The sequence below is a fragment of the Salmo salar genome, chromosome 10, assembly GCF_965601325.2.
Source record: "Salmo salar chromosome 10, fSalSal1, whole genome shotgun sequence".
NCBI lineage: Eukaryota > Metazoa > Chordata > Actinopteri > Salmoniformes > Salmonidae > Salmo > Salmo salar.
Genome location: NC_138300.1, coordinates 104,752,076 through 104,770,970, shown reverse-complemented (window position 1 = coordinate 104,770,970; position 18,895 = coordinate 104,752,076). Strand labels below are relative to the sequence as shown.

At 43.3% G+C, this 18,895-nt stretch overlaps 1 protein-coding gene across 2 annotated transcripts in view; it reads right to left on the bottom strand.

The window, feature by feature from the left end:
- Positions 1 to 111: 111 nt before the first annotated feature.
- LOC106561401 (protein MTSS 2) overlaps positions 112 to 18,895 on the bottom strand; it is a 37,308-nt gene continuing 18,524 nt past the window's right edge. The window contains exons 4-14 of one of the 2 annotated variants that reach the window (XM_014125343.3): positions 15,962 to 16,046; positions 15,749 to 15,840; positions 15,555 to 15,629; positions 12,901 to 13,058; positions 12,379 to 12,486; positions 11,783 to 12,013; positions 4,688 to 4,762; positions 4,427 to 4,582; positions 3,771 to 3,956; positions 3,414 to 3,582; positions 112 to 3,070 (exon numbers count right to left, since the gene is read on the bottom strand). In XM_014125343.3, the coding sequence (XP_013980818.2) occupies positions 2,172 to 3,070; positions 3,414 to 3,582; positions 3,771 to 3,956; positions 4,427 to 4,582; positions 4,688 to 4,762; positions 11,783 to 12,013; positions 12,379 to 12,486; positions 12,901 to 13,058; positions 15,555 to 15,629; positions 15,749 to 15,840; positions 15,962 to 16,046 (2,234 nt within the window). In that variant the 3' untranslated portion in view covers positions 112 to 2,171. The remainder of the gene's footprint in view (positions 3,071 to 3,413; positions 3,583 to 3,770; positions 3,957 to 4,426; positions 4,583 to 4,687; positions 4,763 to 11,782; positions 12,014 to 12,378; positions 12,487 to 12,900; positions 13,059 to 15,554; positions 15,630 to 15,748; positions 15,841 to 15,961; positions 16,047 to 18,895) is intronic. The other variant, XM_014125346.3, reaches the window with a different exon arrangement.

The following is an 18,895-nucleotide window of genomic DNA, read 5'->3' as shown; positions in this document are numbered from 1 at the left end:
GGATCAACACAGTTGATACGTTTTTCTTGTTGTTCAGACCAATTCATCCGGGTCACGGCACCAAGTGTTAGCAGTTGATGTTATTCTTCAATAACACAGACCCAAAGCAAATCAGGCGGAGGAAAATAGGTTTATTCAAATAGGACAAATCATGCTTGGAAGTAGATGATCATTCTCCCCTGTCCTCAGTGATGCTCTCCTGAGACTCTCTCCACAGAACAAAGGGACAGCATGTGGTTTTATAACCCAGCCCTAGCCTGTGGTTGACCAATTAGAATTCCTTGCAATAAAACTAAGCCAACAGCCAAATAACAAGTATACTATTTCAGGTTGGACCAATGAGAATGTGCCACACGTAGCTATAAGTTTAGGACTGTCATTCCTAGCAGATGTTGAACTGAAAACCAACTATTTTTATTGATAATTCCCTATTACAGAAAAAAACACTATTTCCATTGATAATTCCCTATTACAGAAAAAAACACTATTTCCATTGATAATTCCCTATTACAGGAAAACAAAATGCGTAAAAATTTTATTAATCTAATTTTCATTTGCAATACTAAGAATTTTGTTCTCAAATTCAAAAGGTTTGCTTGATATTAAAGGCACAAAAGTAATTCCACAGATTGACAAGTTTGGGCAAGTCTACCATCCACTGCTGTTGAGTCGGACTTCCTCTCGTGGTTTTATATTAGAAAGTAGAAAGCTTCCCGAAGCATATGAAAGGTCTTTGGCGCCACCATCAGTCCAGTCAACATATCACAGACACTTTGGTTATTATCAAGTGCTCCCTTCCGTCTCAGAGATTGCTGTCAGGGAGAGCCCCTTTGTAGCTTTTGGCTATTTCAAAGTTCAATGATAAATCCAATGATACAGGTGACAGATGAACTTATGTTTTCCTGTGGTGAAGGTTTGAGGTAGAGTAAACTTGTGAGTAGCCGTAAAAAACGTATATCTCCTGTTCATCCATGCATGATTACAACCTGTTTACCTGGGACCTTATACACATGAACCACCACCACCACCGGACCCATAATAACACCGGTGAGACTGCTCTCTGGTGGTGAGAAGTGACAGACCAAGACAAATACAAATAAACATACATCTTACCAAAATGGCTCTTACACCTCCAGTATGTGTCCTGATAACTATGTATGTGCTCTTCTCGCACCCTTTGCTCCTTCATCTAAAACATAGCCATCTAATAATTCCAGAAGAGAACTACGCTTACTTAGATTTTCAATTAGCCTATAGGCTAAGGCATTAAAACCTCCATTGTATGTGCATCATGTAAAATCTCACAGATCCAAAATAAAGTTCTACATTGTTCTATAGAAATGGTTGGTTTAATTGCAGAATATATTGATAGTACAGTACACCAATAAAAACACTGCCATATCGCATCCTATTTTACATGACTTTTACATTTCTCCGATATGTGACATACACAATTGGTTTTCAGCTTATTTTACAAACAGTAATATATACATCAGTATAATAATACATAACATACAGACAGGCTCATGGAGCAACTTGACCCCATCACTTTCAGATGACAGATGGCTGTGTTATGCTGCATTCACGTGCTAGTCGGAACTAGGAAACTCTTAAACGTATGACTTATTACTGTTTGAACGTGTCACGTGTATAACTGTAACCAATTAGCTATTTGGGAATTTCTGAGTTCCCTAGGTCCGACTAGCGCGTGAATGCGGCATTAGTACACACACAATAAGACACAGAGCATTCAACCCCTACATGGAGTAACCTCCTAGCCCCATATTCATAAAGCATCTGAGTATGAGTGCTGATCTAGGATCAGGTCATCCTTGTCCATATAGTCTTATTCATTATGACCTAAAAGGCTAAACTGATCCTAGATCAGCACACCTACTCTGAGACACTTTGTGAATACGGGGAGGTGTCTGGCCTGATGCATCAGGAGACAGAGGAAATAGACAACCAAAACCACTATAGGAAATAGCAATACAACATAAAATATGACATTTATCCATTGGTCACCCATGGCCATTCATTAAATCTTTACACATTGACACTTGATTCCCTTTCATTTCATACAGTCTTATCCTGTATAGGATGAGTGTTCATTCATTTTACAACTAGAGGTTGAGCTTATTGTAAGAAAGGGCACCACAGTTCTGGAGATACTATGGCAGTATCCTGGAGGCTGCGGCAGTATCCTGGAGTATCCTAGGGGCTGATCTGTCATTGGAGACCGCCTTGCGAAGCCTCACACCCCTCCGTATGGACACCAGCATGTCCACTCCCTCCTGGGGCTTGGGGGGTAGGTGTTGTGGGTATTGGGGTACAGAGTTTGTCCCGACTGGGTTCACTGGCAGAGGGTCCAGAGGGGGGAAAGGGAACTGACCCTCACCAAGGGCGTGGGCACTGGCCGCCAGCTCTCCTATCTTCTCCACCAGGCTGTGGCGGTTGACGGCCAGCTGGGAGTCTTCCTCTGGGCTGAGGCCAGCCATGCTAGGGGGCTGCTGGGCATAGATGCTTCGTTCCAGCCCCCCTTCGGAGCCCCAGGTGCTGGTGTCAGGCAGACTCGTTAGCTTGGGGGAGACCTTCATGTACTCCAGGGCACTGGGTGGAGTCTCATCTGCATACAGGTACTCATCACTGCCCATGCGCTTTTGGGTGGGGCTGAGGGAGTAGCCAGGGGAGTAGCTTGGAGAGTCTGGCACAGTGGGGGTCTTGACTGGAACGATGGGGGGGCGGATGGAGATGGGGCCCGAGGTGGAAGGGGTACGTCTCACTCCCGTTTTGGAGGAGGGGGTTCGGCGGATGGTGGCTGTTCCAGAGGTGATGGCTCCATGCCCCCCGCCACGACCTCCATCACCCCCTGCAGTCTCTCCATGCGTACCCCCAGGAGGGCTCACTCCGGCCGGCAGCCCAGCGGTGCTAGCAGGCCTCTTGGTTTGGATCATGCGGCGGTAGTTCTGTGCGATGTTGCTGTGGCGGGGGATAGTGGAGGACTTGTCGAAGTCAGCCTCCCTGCTGGTGCCAGCATCCCCGTTCAGAGAGTAGCACTCATAGTCCGACCCTGAACAAAAGAAAGACAATGTAGTTAACCTGATCTGGTCAAATGAGAGCAGGATTTTCCAAGAGGATGGATTATATTAGCTTCTGATCGAATAATGTGTGATAATTTGAAGGATGAATACATTTTATTTACTATGATACAGTATTTACCTTGAGGAGAAATTAGTATACTAGAGTGTATTTTACTTTGAGAGTGTATGTTGCTTTGAGAAGGTATATTATCTAGGTACTGTATGTAAGATATTTTAGCTCAATGATAATAACCTGCATAAATAAAGGTTTAAAAAAAGATATACTGTACAGTAGGGTACTGTTTAAAGGGATATGTGTAGAGTGTTTGTTACCCTGTGAGGGGATGGTGTCCTCTGAACAGGATGGTGTGTTGGTCTGGGTGCTGTAACCACTGGAGTACTGCAGAGATTCCCTGCTATTCTTTTGATGCTCTACACTGAGACCCCGGATCAGCACCATGGCTAGTGTACTGGCTGCTGGGGACATGGCCTCACCGCTGTGCTGCACACACACAGAGACGCAGGCACACACATACACACCCACAGAGAGAGACGCAGGCACAGAAGGAAGAGAGTGAGAGAAAGAGAAGAGACTCATTGTACCATACAGTAGTGACAAAGATTAAGATCCACATTTCAACAATGAATGCTGATGGTTGAGTGCTGTATCCACTGTGTGCTCATCATTACCTTGGCTGTGGCTATGGCAGCTTGGGCTAGAATGGACCTATGAGTGTCTGGGGTGTCTGGATGCATCCCAGAGAACCCTTTAGGACTGGAAGGAACCTCCTGCTCCCTCATCCTGTCCAATGACTCTCTCCTTCGCTGCAGCGTGGTAGCCAATAAGGGCTCATAGGTACTCGTTTTGGACCAATCCTGTGGCGATATTATTGAGGCAGTGAGGAAATGAACTAAACAATGTACCCTTGGATAGGACGTCTATCGATCAGCTGTTCAGGAGTCTTTTTCATTGTGGTACAATGGAAGCAGTATGGGGGTCCATGAAGAGGTTAGCCTGGTCTCAGATAGCCTGGTCCCAGACTGTTTGTGCTGTCTTGCTTACTCATGTCAAAGACCATAGGATTTGGCAAGACAACACAAATAGATCTGAGACCAGGCTAAAATGCTGAGGCCTAAGCATGAAAATGTTATTACAATGAGTTTTAGCAAATCTTTGGCATGAGATATTTGAAAGCTGAGTTTGACAAAAGAATGGATAGAGAGATCATAAAGTTACTATGCATCATGCATTATGCAAATCAGTTGATACAAACAAGGAAAAAGCAATTAGGCAAATAAAATATGAAAGCGAGACAAAAAAGGAAAAGCGGCAAATGAAAACAAACCTTCCAGCTAGGAACTTTTGATGTGGGTGCGGGGGTGTTGGATCCAGGAGAGCGGTTAAATGTGGGGGACCCAGGAAGTATGCTAGAGAGAGGCCTGACGGAGCCAGTGTAAGAGAGAGTGGAGCGGAAGGTACCGAAGGATGAGCATGAGCCAAACTGCGGAATGGACAAACATGTCTGAGTCAGCGTGTTTATCGCATACCTTAGGAAGATCCCTGGGGGCCACAATACGTGTGTGTATGTATGTGAGTGTGTACTAACCGCAGCGGGAGAGTTGCACTCGCTGACAGACTGGCAGGGTTCTGATGCCTCAGAAGAGGCTGAGCTGGTGGTCTTCTGAAGATGGAAGGAGTGAGATAAGAGAACATGACAAACTAACACAGAATATTTCTCTTTTGCCATGGAACACTGCAATAGTTGTCCATTTTATTTACAGAGTAATTCTAACAACAACTCTAGCATCATCTTACATTCTTGATTGTATAAGCAAAAACAAATACCATACAAAAACAGGATTGTCTTCATCATCAGTCTGACTTGTCTTAAAACCTCTCTGGGACATGTGGGACGCTAGCGTCCCACCCGCGGTACACACTATTCAACAGCCAGTGAAATAGCAGGGCGGCAAATTCAAAACAACAAAAATCTCATAATTCAAATTTCTCAAACATACAACTATTATATCCCATTTTAAAGATACACTTCTCATTAATCCAACAACATTGTCCGATTTCAAAAAGGCTTTACGGCGAAAGCATGACATTAGATTATGTTAGGACAACGCCTAAACAAGAAAAACCACACAGCCATTTTCAAGGAGCAAGGAGAGGCGTCACAAAAACCAGAAATACAGCTAAGATTAATCACTAACCTTTGATGATCTTCATCAGATGACACTCCCAGGACTCAATGTTACACAATACATGTATGTTTTGTTCGATAAAGTTATTATTTATATCCATAAACCCCATTTTACATTGGCGCATGATGTTCAGAAAATGAATTGCCTCCAAAACTTCCGGTGAATAAGCACCTCAATTTACAAAAATACTAATCATAAACGTTGATCAAATTTACAACAGTTATTGAAAGAATTATAGATACACTTCTCCTTAACCTGTCTGGGTATTTTCACAGCCGGATAGAAAACGTACCCGATTTAAACTGGTTACTACTCTTGCCCAGAAACGGGAATATGCATAGTATTAGTAGATTTGGATAGAAAACACTCTTAACGTTTCTAAAACTGTTTGAATGGTGTCTGTGAGTATAACAGAACTCATATGGCAGGCAAAAACCTGAGAAGATTCCAAGTAGGAAGTGGCCTGTCTGCGATTTTGTAGTTCTCCTTTTGCTTGTCTATCGAAACTACAGTATCCGTGGGGTTATGTTGCACTTTCTAAGGCTTCCATTGGCTCTCTAAAGCCGCCAGAAAGTGGAATGGGGCGTCTCCTGTCTCTGGGCAAAGTATAGTAACTCAGTTTGTCAGTGGTCTGCCTGAGGACAAAGGGAATGGAAAGGCGCATTCACGAGACTTCGCCATTTTTTCTTTTCCTCTTTGAATGAATACAGTATTGTCCGGTTGGAATATTATCGCTATTTTACGAGAAAAATACCATAAAAATTGATTTTAAACAGCGTTTGACATGCTTCTAAGTACAGTAATGGAACGTTTTGACATTTTTTGTCTCGAAATGCGCTCGCGCGTTACCCTTTGGATAGTGACCTGAACGCACGAACAAAACGGGGTATTTGCACATAACTATGGATTATTTGGAACAAAAAAAACATTTGTTGTGGAAGTAGCAGTCCTGGGAGTGCATTCTGACGAAGAACAGCAAAGGTAATCCAATTTTTCTAATAGTAATTCTGAGTTTAGGTGACCCCGAAGTTGGCAAGTGTCAAATTAGCTAGCCGTGATGGCTGAGCTATGTACTCAGAATATTGCAAAATGTGCTTTCGCCGAAAATATATTTTAAAATCTGACATAGCGATTGCATAAAGGAGTTCTGTATCTATAATTCTTAAAATAATTGTTATGTATTTTGTCAACGTTTATGATGAGTAAGTTAGTAAATTCACCGGAGGTTTTGGGTGGGAATGCTAGTTCTGAACATCACATGCTAATGTAAAAAGCTGTTTTTTGATATAAATATGAACTTGATTGAACAAAACATGCATGTATTGTATAACATAATGTCCTAGGAGTGTCATCTGATGAAGATCATCAAAGGTTAGTGCTGCATTTAGCTGTGTTTTGGGGTTTTGTGACATATATGCTTGCTTGAAAAATGGCTGTGTGGTTATTTGTGTCCATGTACTCTCCTAACATAATCTAATGTTTTGCTTTCGCTGTAAAGCCTTTTTGAAATCAGACAATGTGGTTAGATTAACGAGAGTCTTTTCTTTCAAATGGTGTAAAATAGTCGTATGTTTGAAATATTGAAATTATTGCATTTTTGAGGTATTTGTATTTCGCGCCACGCAATTCCACTGGCTGTTGAATAGAGTGGTACGCTAACGTCCCACCTAGCCCATAGAAGTTAATGCAACCGCTGTGTCAGATTTCATAATAGCTTTACGCCGAAAGCACATTGTTCAATATTCTGAGTACAGAGCTCAGCCATCAAAGCAAGCTATACAATTACCCGCCAAGTTCTGGAGTAAACTAAACTCAGAAATAGTATTATAAATCTTCACTTACCTTTGCTGATCTTCGTCGGAATGCACTCCCAGGACTCCCACTTCCACAAGAAATGTTAGTTTTGTTCGATAAACTCCATATTTATGTCCAAATACCTCTGTTTTGTTTGCACGTTCAGATCACAAATCCAAAGGCATAATGCGTGAGCGCAAAACCCGAGACGAAAAGTCAAATAGTTCCATTACCGTTCATTGAAACATGTCAAACGATGTTTACAATCAATCCTTAGGGTCTTTTTAACATAAATATTGGATAATATTCCAACCGGACAATAGCGTATTCATTACAGAGTAAAAAGAAGGAACTGTGCGCCTGTGTGCCCGCGCTGTAAACAACTCGTTGGTCTCAGGCTTGAGACAGCTCTTATTCTTTTCCCAGTAACAGTAGAAGCATGAAACAAGGTTCTAAAGACTGTTGACATCTAATGGAAGCCTTAGGAAGTGCAAAATGACCCCACAGACACTGTAGTTTGGAAAGGCAATAAGTTGAAAAACTACAAACCACTTCCTGGTTGGATTTTTTTCTCAGGTTTTTGCCTGCCATATGAGTTTTGTTATACTCACATACATCATTCAAACAGTTTTAGAAACTTCAGAGAGTTTTCTATCCAAATATACTAATAATATGCATATCCTACCTTCTAGGCCCGAGAAGCAGGCAGTTTAATTTGGGCACGTTATTCATCTGAATTTCCGAATACTGCCCCCTGTCACCAAGAAGTTAAGTGTTCTTTGACACTATATAAACTACTGACCCGCAGTGCTTGTCATTATACCCTGATGAAGACAGGGTCTGTCGAAACGTTGGTTATTAGGTTATTAAATGATGCATCTGAGCTAGAGTGTGCGGCTCTCCTTTTCTTTTTCAAGTGTTCTACTCCGCTAGCCAGCACCTCGCCTAAACAGGTGTGTGTTTCATTCGCCTCCAGATTAATCTGTTACCCAGTAAACAGCACACTACCGACAAAAATCTCTAAAACGATGCTGAATGATCATTATTTTCCTGACACTGGTCAAAGACCCAAACAAGACACCCATTTGAATATAGCCAAAGGGAACGTGATAAGATAATTGTATCGGAGTCCCTTTTTGACATGCCGGAAGATAATTCAGACCTCTTGAAAGAACTGTTAAATTTATCTAAGCACCAGACGAGAATGCATCTTCATATAGTCACTCTTAGTGATTATATGCGTTAAGTCATTAAGAACACACAGGAGTACATATCTTTCCATAATTTACCCAAGGATGAAAAACAAGCTTTGCTTGGTTTACAATCCGATACGTTAGTCCTTACCCGCCCTGTTGATAAGGGTGAGTCGGTTGTACTCATTGATGGGACAGTTTATGTAAATGAGTGTCACTGACAACTGGTTGACAACACCTTTTACAAGAAACTCAGAAGTGACCCCACTTCCCAATTTCAGAACACTATCTTTACTGTCCTAGATGGGTATTTAAGTTCTGGTCAAATCACCAAAAAAGAACACAGCTTTTTGGCTATTCAACACCCTAAAATTGCCACTTTCTATACTTAGCCGAAATTACACAAGAATGTTACAAAACCAGGGCGTCCTTTTGTAGCGGCCATTGATGCAGTAACGGCCCCTTTATCGACTTTTGTTGACTTTTTTATTAGACCACTCGCAGAATAGCTCCCCTCCTTTGTAAAGGACACCAGCAATATGATCTCAAAACAGCTCCCCTCCTTTGTAAAGGACACCAGCAGTATGATCTCAGAACAGCTCCCCTCCTTTGTAAAGGACACCAGCAGTATGATCTCAGAACAGCTCCCCTCCTTTGTAAAGTACACCAGCAGTATGATCTCAGAACAGCTCCCCTCCTTTGTAAAGGACACCAGCAGTATGATCTCAGAACAGCTCCCCTCCTTTGTAAAGTACACCAGCAGTATGATCTCAGAACAGCTCCCCTCCTTTGTAAAGGACACCAGCAGTATGATCTCAGAACAGCTCCCCTCCTTTGTAAAGTACACCAGCAGTATGATCTCAGAACAGCTCCCCTCCTTTGTAAAGGACACCAGCAGTATGATCTCAGAACAGCTCCCCTCCTTTGTAAAGGACACCAGCAGTATGATCTCAGAACAGCTCCCCTCCTTTGTAAAGGACACCAGCAGTATGATCTCAGAACAGCTCCCCTCCTTTGTAAAGGACACCAGCAGTATGATCTCAGAACAGCTCCCCTCCTTTGTAAAGGACACCAGCAGTATGATCTCAGAACAGCTCCCCTCCTTTGTAAAGGACACCAGCAGTATGATCTCAGAACAGCTCCCCTCCTTTGTAAAGGACACCAGCAGTATGATCCCAGAACAGCTCCCCTCCTTTGTAAAGGACACCAGCAGTATGGTCTCAGAACAGCTCCCCTCCTTTGTAAAGTACACCAGCAGTATGATCTCAGAACAGCTCCCCTCCTTTGTAAAGGACACCAGCAGTATGATCTCAGAACAGCTCCCCTCCTTTGTAAAGTACACCAGCAGTATGATCTCAGAACAGCTCCCCTCCTTTGTAAAGGACACCAGCAGTATGATCTCAGAACAGCTCCCCTCCTTTGTAAAGGACACCAGCAGTATGATCTCAGAACAGCTCCCCTCCTTTGTAAAGTACACCAGCAGTATGATCTCAGAACAGCTCCCCTCCTTTGTAAAGGACACCAGCAGTATGATCTCAGAACAGCTCCCCTCCTTTGTAAAGGACACCAGCAGTATGATCTCAGAACAGCTCCCCTCCTTTGTAAAGGACACCAGCAGTATGATCTCAGAACAGCTCCCCTCCTTTGTAAAGGACACCAGCAGTGTGATCTCTATTATTGAATCTCTTGAACGTCTCCCTGACAATTCTTTGTTAGTTACTTTTGACGTTGAATCGTTATACACAAATATTCTACTTGAGGGCAGTATTGAGGCCATGGAACATTTTCTTCTGCAAAGTGAACCTAATGAACTACCTTCCAGTACATGCATTATAACATTGGCTGAAATAGTACTCACACACAACTACTTTCATGTTTCTAAATGATTTCTTTATTCAGACGAAGGGTACTGCTATGGGATCACCCATGGCTCCTAACTATGCTAAGTTGTATGTGTGTTACATGGAGAAACAGTCCATTTTCAATCCTCTCAAAAATGTTTTCTTGCCTAACATTATTTGGAAATGGTACATTGATCATATTTTTGTTCTATGGAGGGGTGATGCAAAACAGCTCCAGGCATTCAATGCTTTTCTTAACACTTGTTCTGAGCACCTGAGATTTACTATGCAATCTGACACACGTCAAATCAGTTTCCTTGATCTTCTAATCTTGTGTGAGGATGATGTTCTATACACTGATCTTTACAGGAAATCTACTGATCGTAATAGTTTGTTGAAGGCTGATAGTTGTCACCCGCTTCCCTTGAAAAGCAGTTTGCCCTACATCCAATTCTGTCGAATCAAAAGAATTTGCAAAAAACAATCAGATTTCGACAGAAATACGGCTGAGACGCAAAGAAAATTCAAGGAGGTGGTACAAAAATGGTCAGATTAATACTGCCATAGAGAAAATTCAAAACAAATCGAGACATGATCTCTTTCAAGGACAAGTCTCGCAAAAAGAAGCATTCTTGCTTTCTAACTACCCGCTATTCAAAGCGCTCTGAACAAATTAAGGGAATCATTCACAAACATTGGCACATTCTAAGATCCGATGATAGTATCTGTAATGTGTTTTCGGACCCTCCCTTGGTCGTATTCTCGTGGGGCAGAAATCTCAGAGATCAATTGGTAAACTCTGATTTACCACTCCAAAATACCCCTGCACTTCTATTTAGGCCTCTACCGGATGGAAACTACCAGTGTAATGGCTACGCTCAATGCAATGGCACTTACAAATGTAGATCCTTCAAACACCCCCAAACAGGGAAAAAGATCCCAATCAAAGGTGTTATCACGTGCTCCACTAAAGCAGTTATTTATCTTATAACTTGTCCTTGTGGTAAAAATTATGTGGGTAAAACAAAGCGCAAATGAAACGAATCTCGGAGCATCGTAGCACCATTAGGTTCAAAAACTCGACTTACCCAGTTGTGGCCCACTTTATGGAAGCAAACCACTCGATTTCATCTCTACATTATATTGGCAACGAACATGTCACCCTCAACAATTTATTGTTAAAACGAGAGTCTGCCTGGATCTGTAATTTAAAGACCCTTGCTCCCTTCGGTCTCAATGTAGACTTTGATCTGAAGCCATTCTTGTGATTATTGTGATTTTGCTATTCATTGTAAATGTTTGTAGGCCTATGTAGCCAAATTGTACCTATGATTGTATGCTATCCATTCGTGTTTTTTGTATGTTCTGAGAAATAACCATTGATATCAGGCCACACCCGGCCATGATTACAGACACCTGTGTGTGTCCTTTGACACTATATAAACTAGTCACTCCACAGTGTTTGTCATTATACCCTGATGAAGACAGCTTGTCTGTTGAAACGTTGGTTATTAGATTATTAAATTATTGCATCTGAGCTCCTAGAGTGTGCGGTTCTCCTTTTCTTTTTCTAGTGTTACCATACTCCCAAGTCTTGTTAATCAAGAACGTGCCGGTGAACCTGGAGTGTAGTCTAGGACCTGACCTGACTCAGAGGTGTGCCTACCTGGCTGGTGATGACAGAGGGCATGGGTGAGAGGGGCTTGGAATGGGTGTTGGCATCCTGAGACATGAACCCTGAGTCGTGGGAGGAGACACTGCTGAGGCGGTGGGCAGCGGAGCTGGGCATCTGGAGGATACTGCACATACTGCTCTTCCTGGAAGCAGCACTGCTGGGAGAGGAGGGAGGGGTCTGATAGGACCAACTGTAGTCTGAACCCTTCAAGTCCCCAATCACCTGAGGAGAGGAGGGAGAACCATAGCACAACACACAGTTAGCACAAGCAATACATTCACTCAGTGCAGTATTCAGACCTGAGATCTGTTCACTAAACTCGGACTTTCGTGTAAATCAGTCATTGGTGTCAATGGGAGTCTTGTGTAAAAATCAGAGTTAAATCTGAAGTCTGAAGTCTGAATAACGTATTACCTATTTGACCTCAAGTTGATTGAATAACTCCAGGGTTTCTGTGTGTATGTGTGTTAATTGCGCTGGTTATCGGTGTTTGCTACTCGTTGAGCATGTGTGCTTGTATGATGGGTACATGTGTATGGACAGGAGTGTGTTTTGTGTTCAGGTATTTTGGAGAGTACTGTACGTACCTGCTCACTAGCCGGGGGCAGTTTGTGCGGGTCTTCAGTCAGCACTGTGAGGTCATCAACAATGGCCTGCAGGTGAGTGATCTCTCCCAGCATGGCTATCTCTCCATTCTGAGGATCAACAACAAGACCTTCTACTCAGCAACACACAGTCAAAGACAAAATAGATTAGCTGAAATAACTGTGACAAACTGAAATAACTAACAAGAAAGCTGAAACACATCCCTGTATGCTCTACCCAGATTAAGTCCACTAAACAATCCTATAATAGGATGCAGTTCCCCCTGACACTGATCTATATTCTGTCAAGTTTTTCCAAATAATGGTTCATGTTATGATGTGGGGAAGGTAAACAGATTCTAAATCTGTGCCTAAAAACAAGGCAACTTCTCCCCAGAGCCCACCCCTGGTATCTCAGCAGCCCTCCTCTCTCATCACCATATGATCTAGTCAGGCAAGTTTATTCCACATACTGGTTAAGGTTCAGATGTGGGGAGGGTAATCTGATCCTCGATCTATGCTCACCACCACAGGCTGCAGAAGGTTGATGAAGGAACAGTAGCGCCCCCTCTCCTCCAGGAGGGCCCGGCGCACTGCCTGCTTCTCTGTCTCCCCCATCAGCAGGTAGAGGTCATTGACGTCCTGCATGGCACTGTCCAGCTGGGGACGCAGGTTCCCCCGGCCTGAGGAGGGGTAGGGGGGGTAAAGAGAGAAGAGGAGATAGAGGAGGGAAGACGAGAAGAGGTAGAAGAGAGAGGGTCAGGGGACAGCAGAGGGAGGGGTCAATAGTGAGTGAAGGGGGGGAACAGGGTGCCAATGAGGGGCATTGGGTAAGATAGATAGAGTATGAGGATGAAATGAGAGGGGGGAAAGAAAGACTGGTGATTATAACACTCTACTAAGTTTGACTGCCATTAAAAAACAACACTACAGTGAAATGAAACAATGTGTCAGTGAGAATAGGATGAAATTACAGCACATACAGTTGAAGTCGGAAGTTAACATACACTTGTTTACAGACAGATTATTTCACTTATAAATCACTGTATCACAATTCCAGTGGGTCAGAAGTTCACATACACTAAGTTGACTGTGCCTTTAAACAGCTTGAAAAATTCCAGATAACGATGTCATGGTTTTAGAAGCTTCTGATAGGCTAATTGACATCATTTGAGTCAATTGGAGGTGTACCTGTGGATGTATTTTAAGGCCTACCTTAAAAGACCTCAGAAAATAAATGTAGACCGCCACAAGTCTGGTTCATCCTTGGGAGCAATTTCCAAACGACTGAAGGTACCACGTTCATCTGTACAAACAGTAGTACGCAAGTATAAACACCATGGGACCATGCAGCCATCATACCGCTCAGGAAGGAGACGCGTTCTGTCTCCTAGAGATGAACCTACTTTGGTGCGAAAAGTGCAAATCAATCCCAGAACAACAGCAAAGGACCTTGTGAAGATGCAAGAGGAAACAGGTACAAAAGTATCTATATCCACAGTAAAACGAGTCCTATATCAACATAACCTGAAAGGCCACTCAGCAAGGAAGAAGCCACTGCTCCAAAACCGCCATAAAAAAGCCAGACTACGGTTTGCAACTGCACATGAGGACAAAGATCGTACTTTTTGGAGAAATGTCCTCTGGTCTGATGAAACAAAAATAGAACTGTTTGTCCATAATGACCATCGTTATGTTTGGAGGAAAAAGGGGAAGGCTTGCAAGCCAAAAAACACCATCCCAACCGTGAAGCACGGGGTGGCAGCATCATGTTGTGGGGGTGCTTTTCTGCAGGAGGGACTGGTGCACTTCACAAAATAGATGGCTTCATGAGGACGGAAAATTATGTGGATATATTGAAGCAACATCTCAAGACATCAATCAGGAAGTTAAAACTTGGACACAAATGGGTCTTCCAAATGGACAATGACCCCAAGCATACTTCCAAAGTTGTGGCAAAATGGCTTAAGGACAACAAAGTCAAGGTATTGGAGTGGCCATCACAAAGCCCTGACCTCAATCCCATAGAAAATCTGTGGGCAGAACTGAAAAAGCGTGTGAGAGCAAGGAGGCCTACAAACCTGACTCAGTTACACCAGCTCTGTCAGGAGGAATGGGCCAAAATTTACCCAACTTATTGTGGGAAGCTTCTGACCCACTTGGAATGTGATGAAAGAAATAAAAGCTGAAATAAATAACTCTCTCTACTATTATTCTGACATTTCACATTCTTAAAATAAAGTGGTGATCCTAACTGACCTAAAACAGGGAATTTTTACAAGGATTGAATGTCAGGAATTGTGAAAAACTGAGTTTAAATGCATTTGGCTAAGTTGTATGTAGACTTCCGACTTCAACTGGATGAGACCATGTGAGTCCTAAATGAGATGAGCAACAACCACTTGATATGGATGGAGGTCCTGAAATGAAAATGATTAACAAGCATAGGAAAATACAACACTGTGATGAAATATTCAGCTGCCATGTATGAGTCAGCCTTATGAAACATGGTGACATGATGACTAAGAGGGGAATGAAGAGGAGGAGGGATGATAACAGTAAGGGAGGAATATTAGGAGACGCCAGTATCAGACAGACACAACACTATGGGTAAGATGGTCACACAATGACGTGATGATGCACACATATTCACACAGACACACACCGGACAATAACTACAACATTATCAGGAAATGCCTCATGCAATGCATATAAGAACGTGAGAACAGCACACATACCTAAAAGCTCTACAGCAGGGGAATAGGCCAGTGAGGGGCAGAGGAGTAGACAGATAGGTAGCATGGGTGGAACGAGGAAAGGGGGGGGAGCAGAGACAAAAAGCCCAATATTAGATTTGGCACTGTCATCGTTATAAGCATGGAAATAGATCAAATCGGGACCTGCTGTTGTAAACATAAACCTTATATTTTTTGACTCCTCAAAAACTCTCCAAACTTTTTGAATAACACATTTCTGAATTACCCCTCATTGGAAACCCATGACAATGAATTTCACATCCAGGGCACTAGGTGGTGCAATCTCCCATTTAGGTGATGGTAACTAGCAGCACTATCAACATCCTCCATCTAAAGTCTACAGCCTGTTTTGGACAGTCGCTAATCAGTAGCATTAGTTTCTAGAAGAAGCCAATCAGATCACAGGGTGCGGTTAGATGTTACCTTTCCTGGCTTTCTTTTGGAGCTTCATAGTGTCTGAGGACTTCCTCTTTATCTCCTGACGAGACCGCTTGTATTCTGAGGAGGAGAGGGACAATTCACTCTGGAGTTATGACATTTAATGGAGTTATGACTTACATTTGTCACAAAGTTCTTAAGCTTTGACCCCATAACGGCGGGGTTGTTCTGTCCCTCACCTTTGGCGTGGTCTTTGTCCAGCAGGTAAGCTGTCTTCTTCCATTCCTCTATCCTATCCTGGAGAGGAGTGACTAGGCCTTCCATAAGAGCACTGGGGAGAAGAGGAAAGAAGAGGGAGAGTAAGGACTGGACTTGTATGACTTGTAGCACCATTAGCAATGCACAAAGATGTAGGGAGAGCAATTAGGCAAGGTTGAACGAGGAGTACATACTTGGTGAAGTGGCGTAATTTAGTCTCAATGCTGCGGTGTCTCATGCACATCCTGGTCAGAGCTGAACCTATGTCCCTGGTGCCACCTGGAGAGAGGAGGAAGACTGGTTCTATTAGTATGGGTTTACATAACCACTGGGGGGCAGTATTGCATATTACAACAAGGGACCCTAGTCAGCTCAGCTTTTGCAGTTATTTTCTCCAACCAAAATCTCCGAGGATAATGTCAAAAGTAATCAATCCAACATCTATAGGCTGCAGCCCATTCATCCTCAACATAATCTTGCATCTACTACCCTGGTCTGGACACCAACTACACCAATGCAATTGAATTGCATTCAGTGATTAAGTCTACCCCACCCCACAACCCAGTAAATAACAGTTTGTCTGAGTTGCTGTGCTACTTTTCTTCTCTTGTGTAATTAAAATGGGGTGTAAAGCCCAGGCAGGCCCCAAGCTGCAGGCTCCGGCGGCTGCAGGCTCCACCGGCTGCAGGCTCCGGCGGCTGCAGGCTCCACCGGCTGCAGGCTCCACCGGCTGCAGGCTCCGGCGGCTGCAGGCTCCGGCGGCTGCAGGCTGCATCCTGGGTTTTTTCTCAGGGTACTGCAGTAATATCTGACAGTATCGATCCTGTTCTAATGCACTGGTCCACAGAGGGATGATCGGGAGGGTCTCACATCATCACACACACCCACCCAGGTAGGCAGGCGGGCACACACACAAATACACAAACAAACACCGAAACATCAGCCAGACGAGGACTACCTCTGATGAAGTTTGATGTGTGTATGTGCAGGCATATGTTTGTATGAGTCTTGTTTGTGTAGACAGGTGAAGTGATTTACATAACAACCCCCTCCCCCTTCCCAACTTCTCAACCTTCTATCCTGAAGGAAAAAGGAAGGAACCCTGTAAGGGGATATCCCTCTATTCTTCCCCAGCCTGCTCTGCCTTTCCTGTTCTCTCTGTGTTTCCTAAACACCATTCTTACAGGGGAGCGAGGAGAGACCGGCTTGAACCTGTCTGTCCATGAGAAAGGATCAACCTAACAGCCCTGGGCCTGCACACAGTTAAACCCTTTTAAAACTACTGTGCCAACCTGAACTGTAATGGCTCCAGCAACAATGGTGGATGTGTAGCCAGGCCAGGCCAGAGCATTACAGCTCGGCTCAGTTCAGTAGTTCTGAAAAGGCTATTAGAGGTAAAAGAGAAAGTACAACTGCTGATATAACTGGGTCAAATTAAACATTCTCTGACTGAGGAATACTGAAGATGGATGCATACAATGAAGAGTAATCTATTCCATTTGTATACCCAGAGATTATACTAAATCCTTGCTGAAACAAACTCATCATAAGACAAAGAACGATTCACAACACATTCCCTTAACTATTGGCTTCAGTGCTCCTGGGACTACATGAAAAGCCTTCCACCTCACAGAACTCCATCTCCCAAAGGCATCAGGGGTTTCCAGCCAGATGCTGGATGGCTTTGGGGGATCGATGGATGCATCCACTGACAATCATGTGTGGATGGGATGATATGTGGTGGGAGTTTAGTCGTGTTGTCATTTAGCTTTTTCCTTTCCAGGTGACAGAAGTGGTAACTGAAAGGGGTACAGGTGAGAGGTCAGAGGTTAGCCAGCTGAATCTCACCCACTGGGACAACAGAGGAATTGATATAGAGAACAGGGGCCATGTGAGGCGCTTACAAACACCTATCTGTATTTATCTCTCCTGAAAAAGGTGCTGATTTGTAACATAACTACCTGTGTACTTGCATTCATCAATATCGCCAATTTTTGTGAAACTATGGATTGGACTCACCTCCCCATTCTGTCTCGTCGCTTTACAACACTTGATGAATTTGATAATTATTTAAAGGATGTTAGGTCTTCAAATCAATGTGTATATGCCAGTATCACACACATACAGTTGAAGTAGGAAGTTTACAAACAGAGTCATTAAAACTCGCTTTTCAACCATTCCACAAATTTCTATAGTTTTGGCAAGTCGGTTAGGACTTGCATGACACAAGTAATTGTTCCCAAAATTGTTTACAGACAGATTATTTCACTTATAATTCACTGTATCACAATTCCAGTGGGTCAGAACTTTACATACACTAAGTTGACTGTGCCTTTAAAGAGCTTGGAAAATTCCAGAAAATGATGTCATGGCTTTAGAAGCTTCTGATAGGCTAATTGACATCCTTTGAGTCAATTGAAGGTGTACCTGTGGATGTATTTCAAGGCCTACCTTCAAACTCAGTGCCTCTTTGCTTGACATCATGGGAAAATCAAAAGAAATCAGCCAAGGCCGCAGAAAAAAATTTGTAGACCTCCACAAGTCTGGTTCATCCTTGGGAGCAATTTCCAAACGCCTGAAGGTACCACGTTCATCTGTACAAACAATAGTACGCAAGTATAAACACCATGGGACCATGCAGCCATCATACCGCTCAGGAAGGAGACGCGTTCTGTCTCCTAGAGATGAACCTACTTTGGTGTGAAAAGTGCAAATCAATTCCAGAACAACAGCAAAGGACCTTGTGAAGATGCTGGAGGAAACGAGTACAAAATTATCTACATCCACAGTAAAACGAGTCCCATATCGACATAACCTGAAAAGCCGCTCAGCAAGGAAGAAGCCACTACTCCAAAACCGCCATAAAAAAAGCCAGACTACGGTTTCCAACTGCACATGGAGACACAGAGCATACTTTTTGGAGAAATGTCCTCTGGTCTGATGAAACAAAAATAGAACTATTTGGCCATAATGACCATCGTTACGTTAGGAGGAAAAGGGGGGAGGCTTGCAAGCCGAAGAATACCATCCCAACCGTGAAGCACGGGGTTGGCAGCATCATGTTGTGGGGGTGCTTTGCTGCACTTCACAAAATAGATGGAATCATGAGGACGGAAAATTATGTGGAT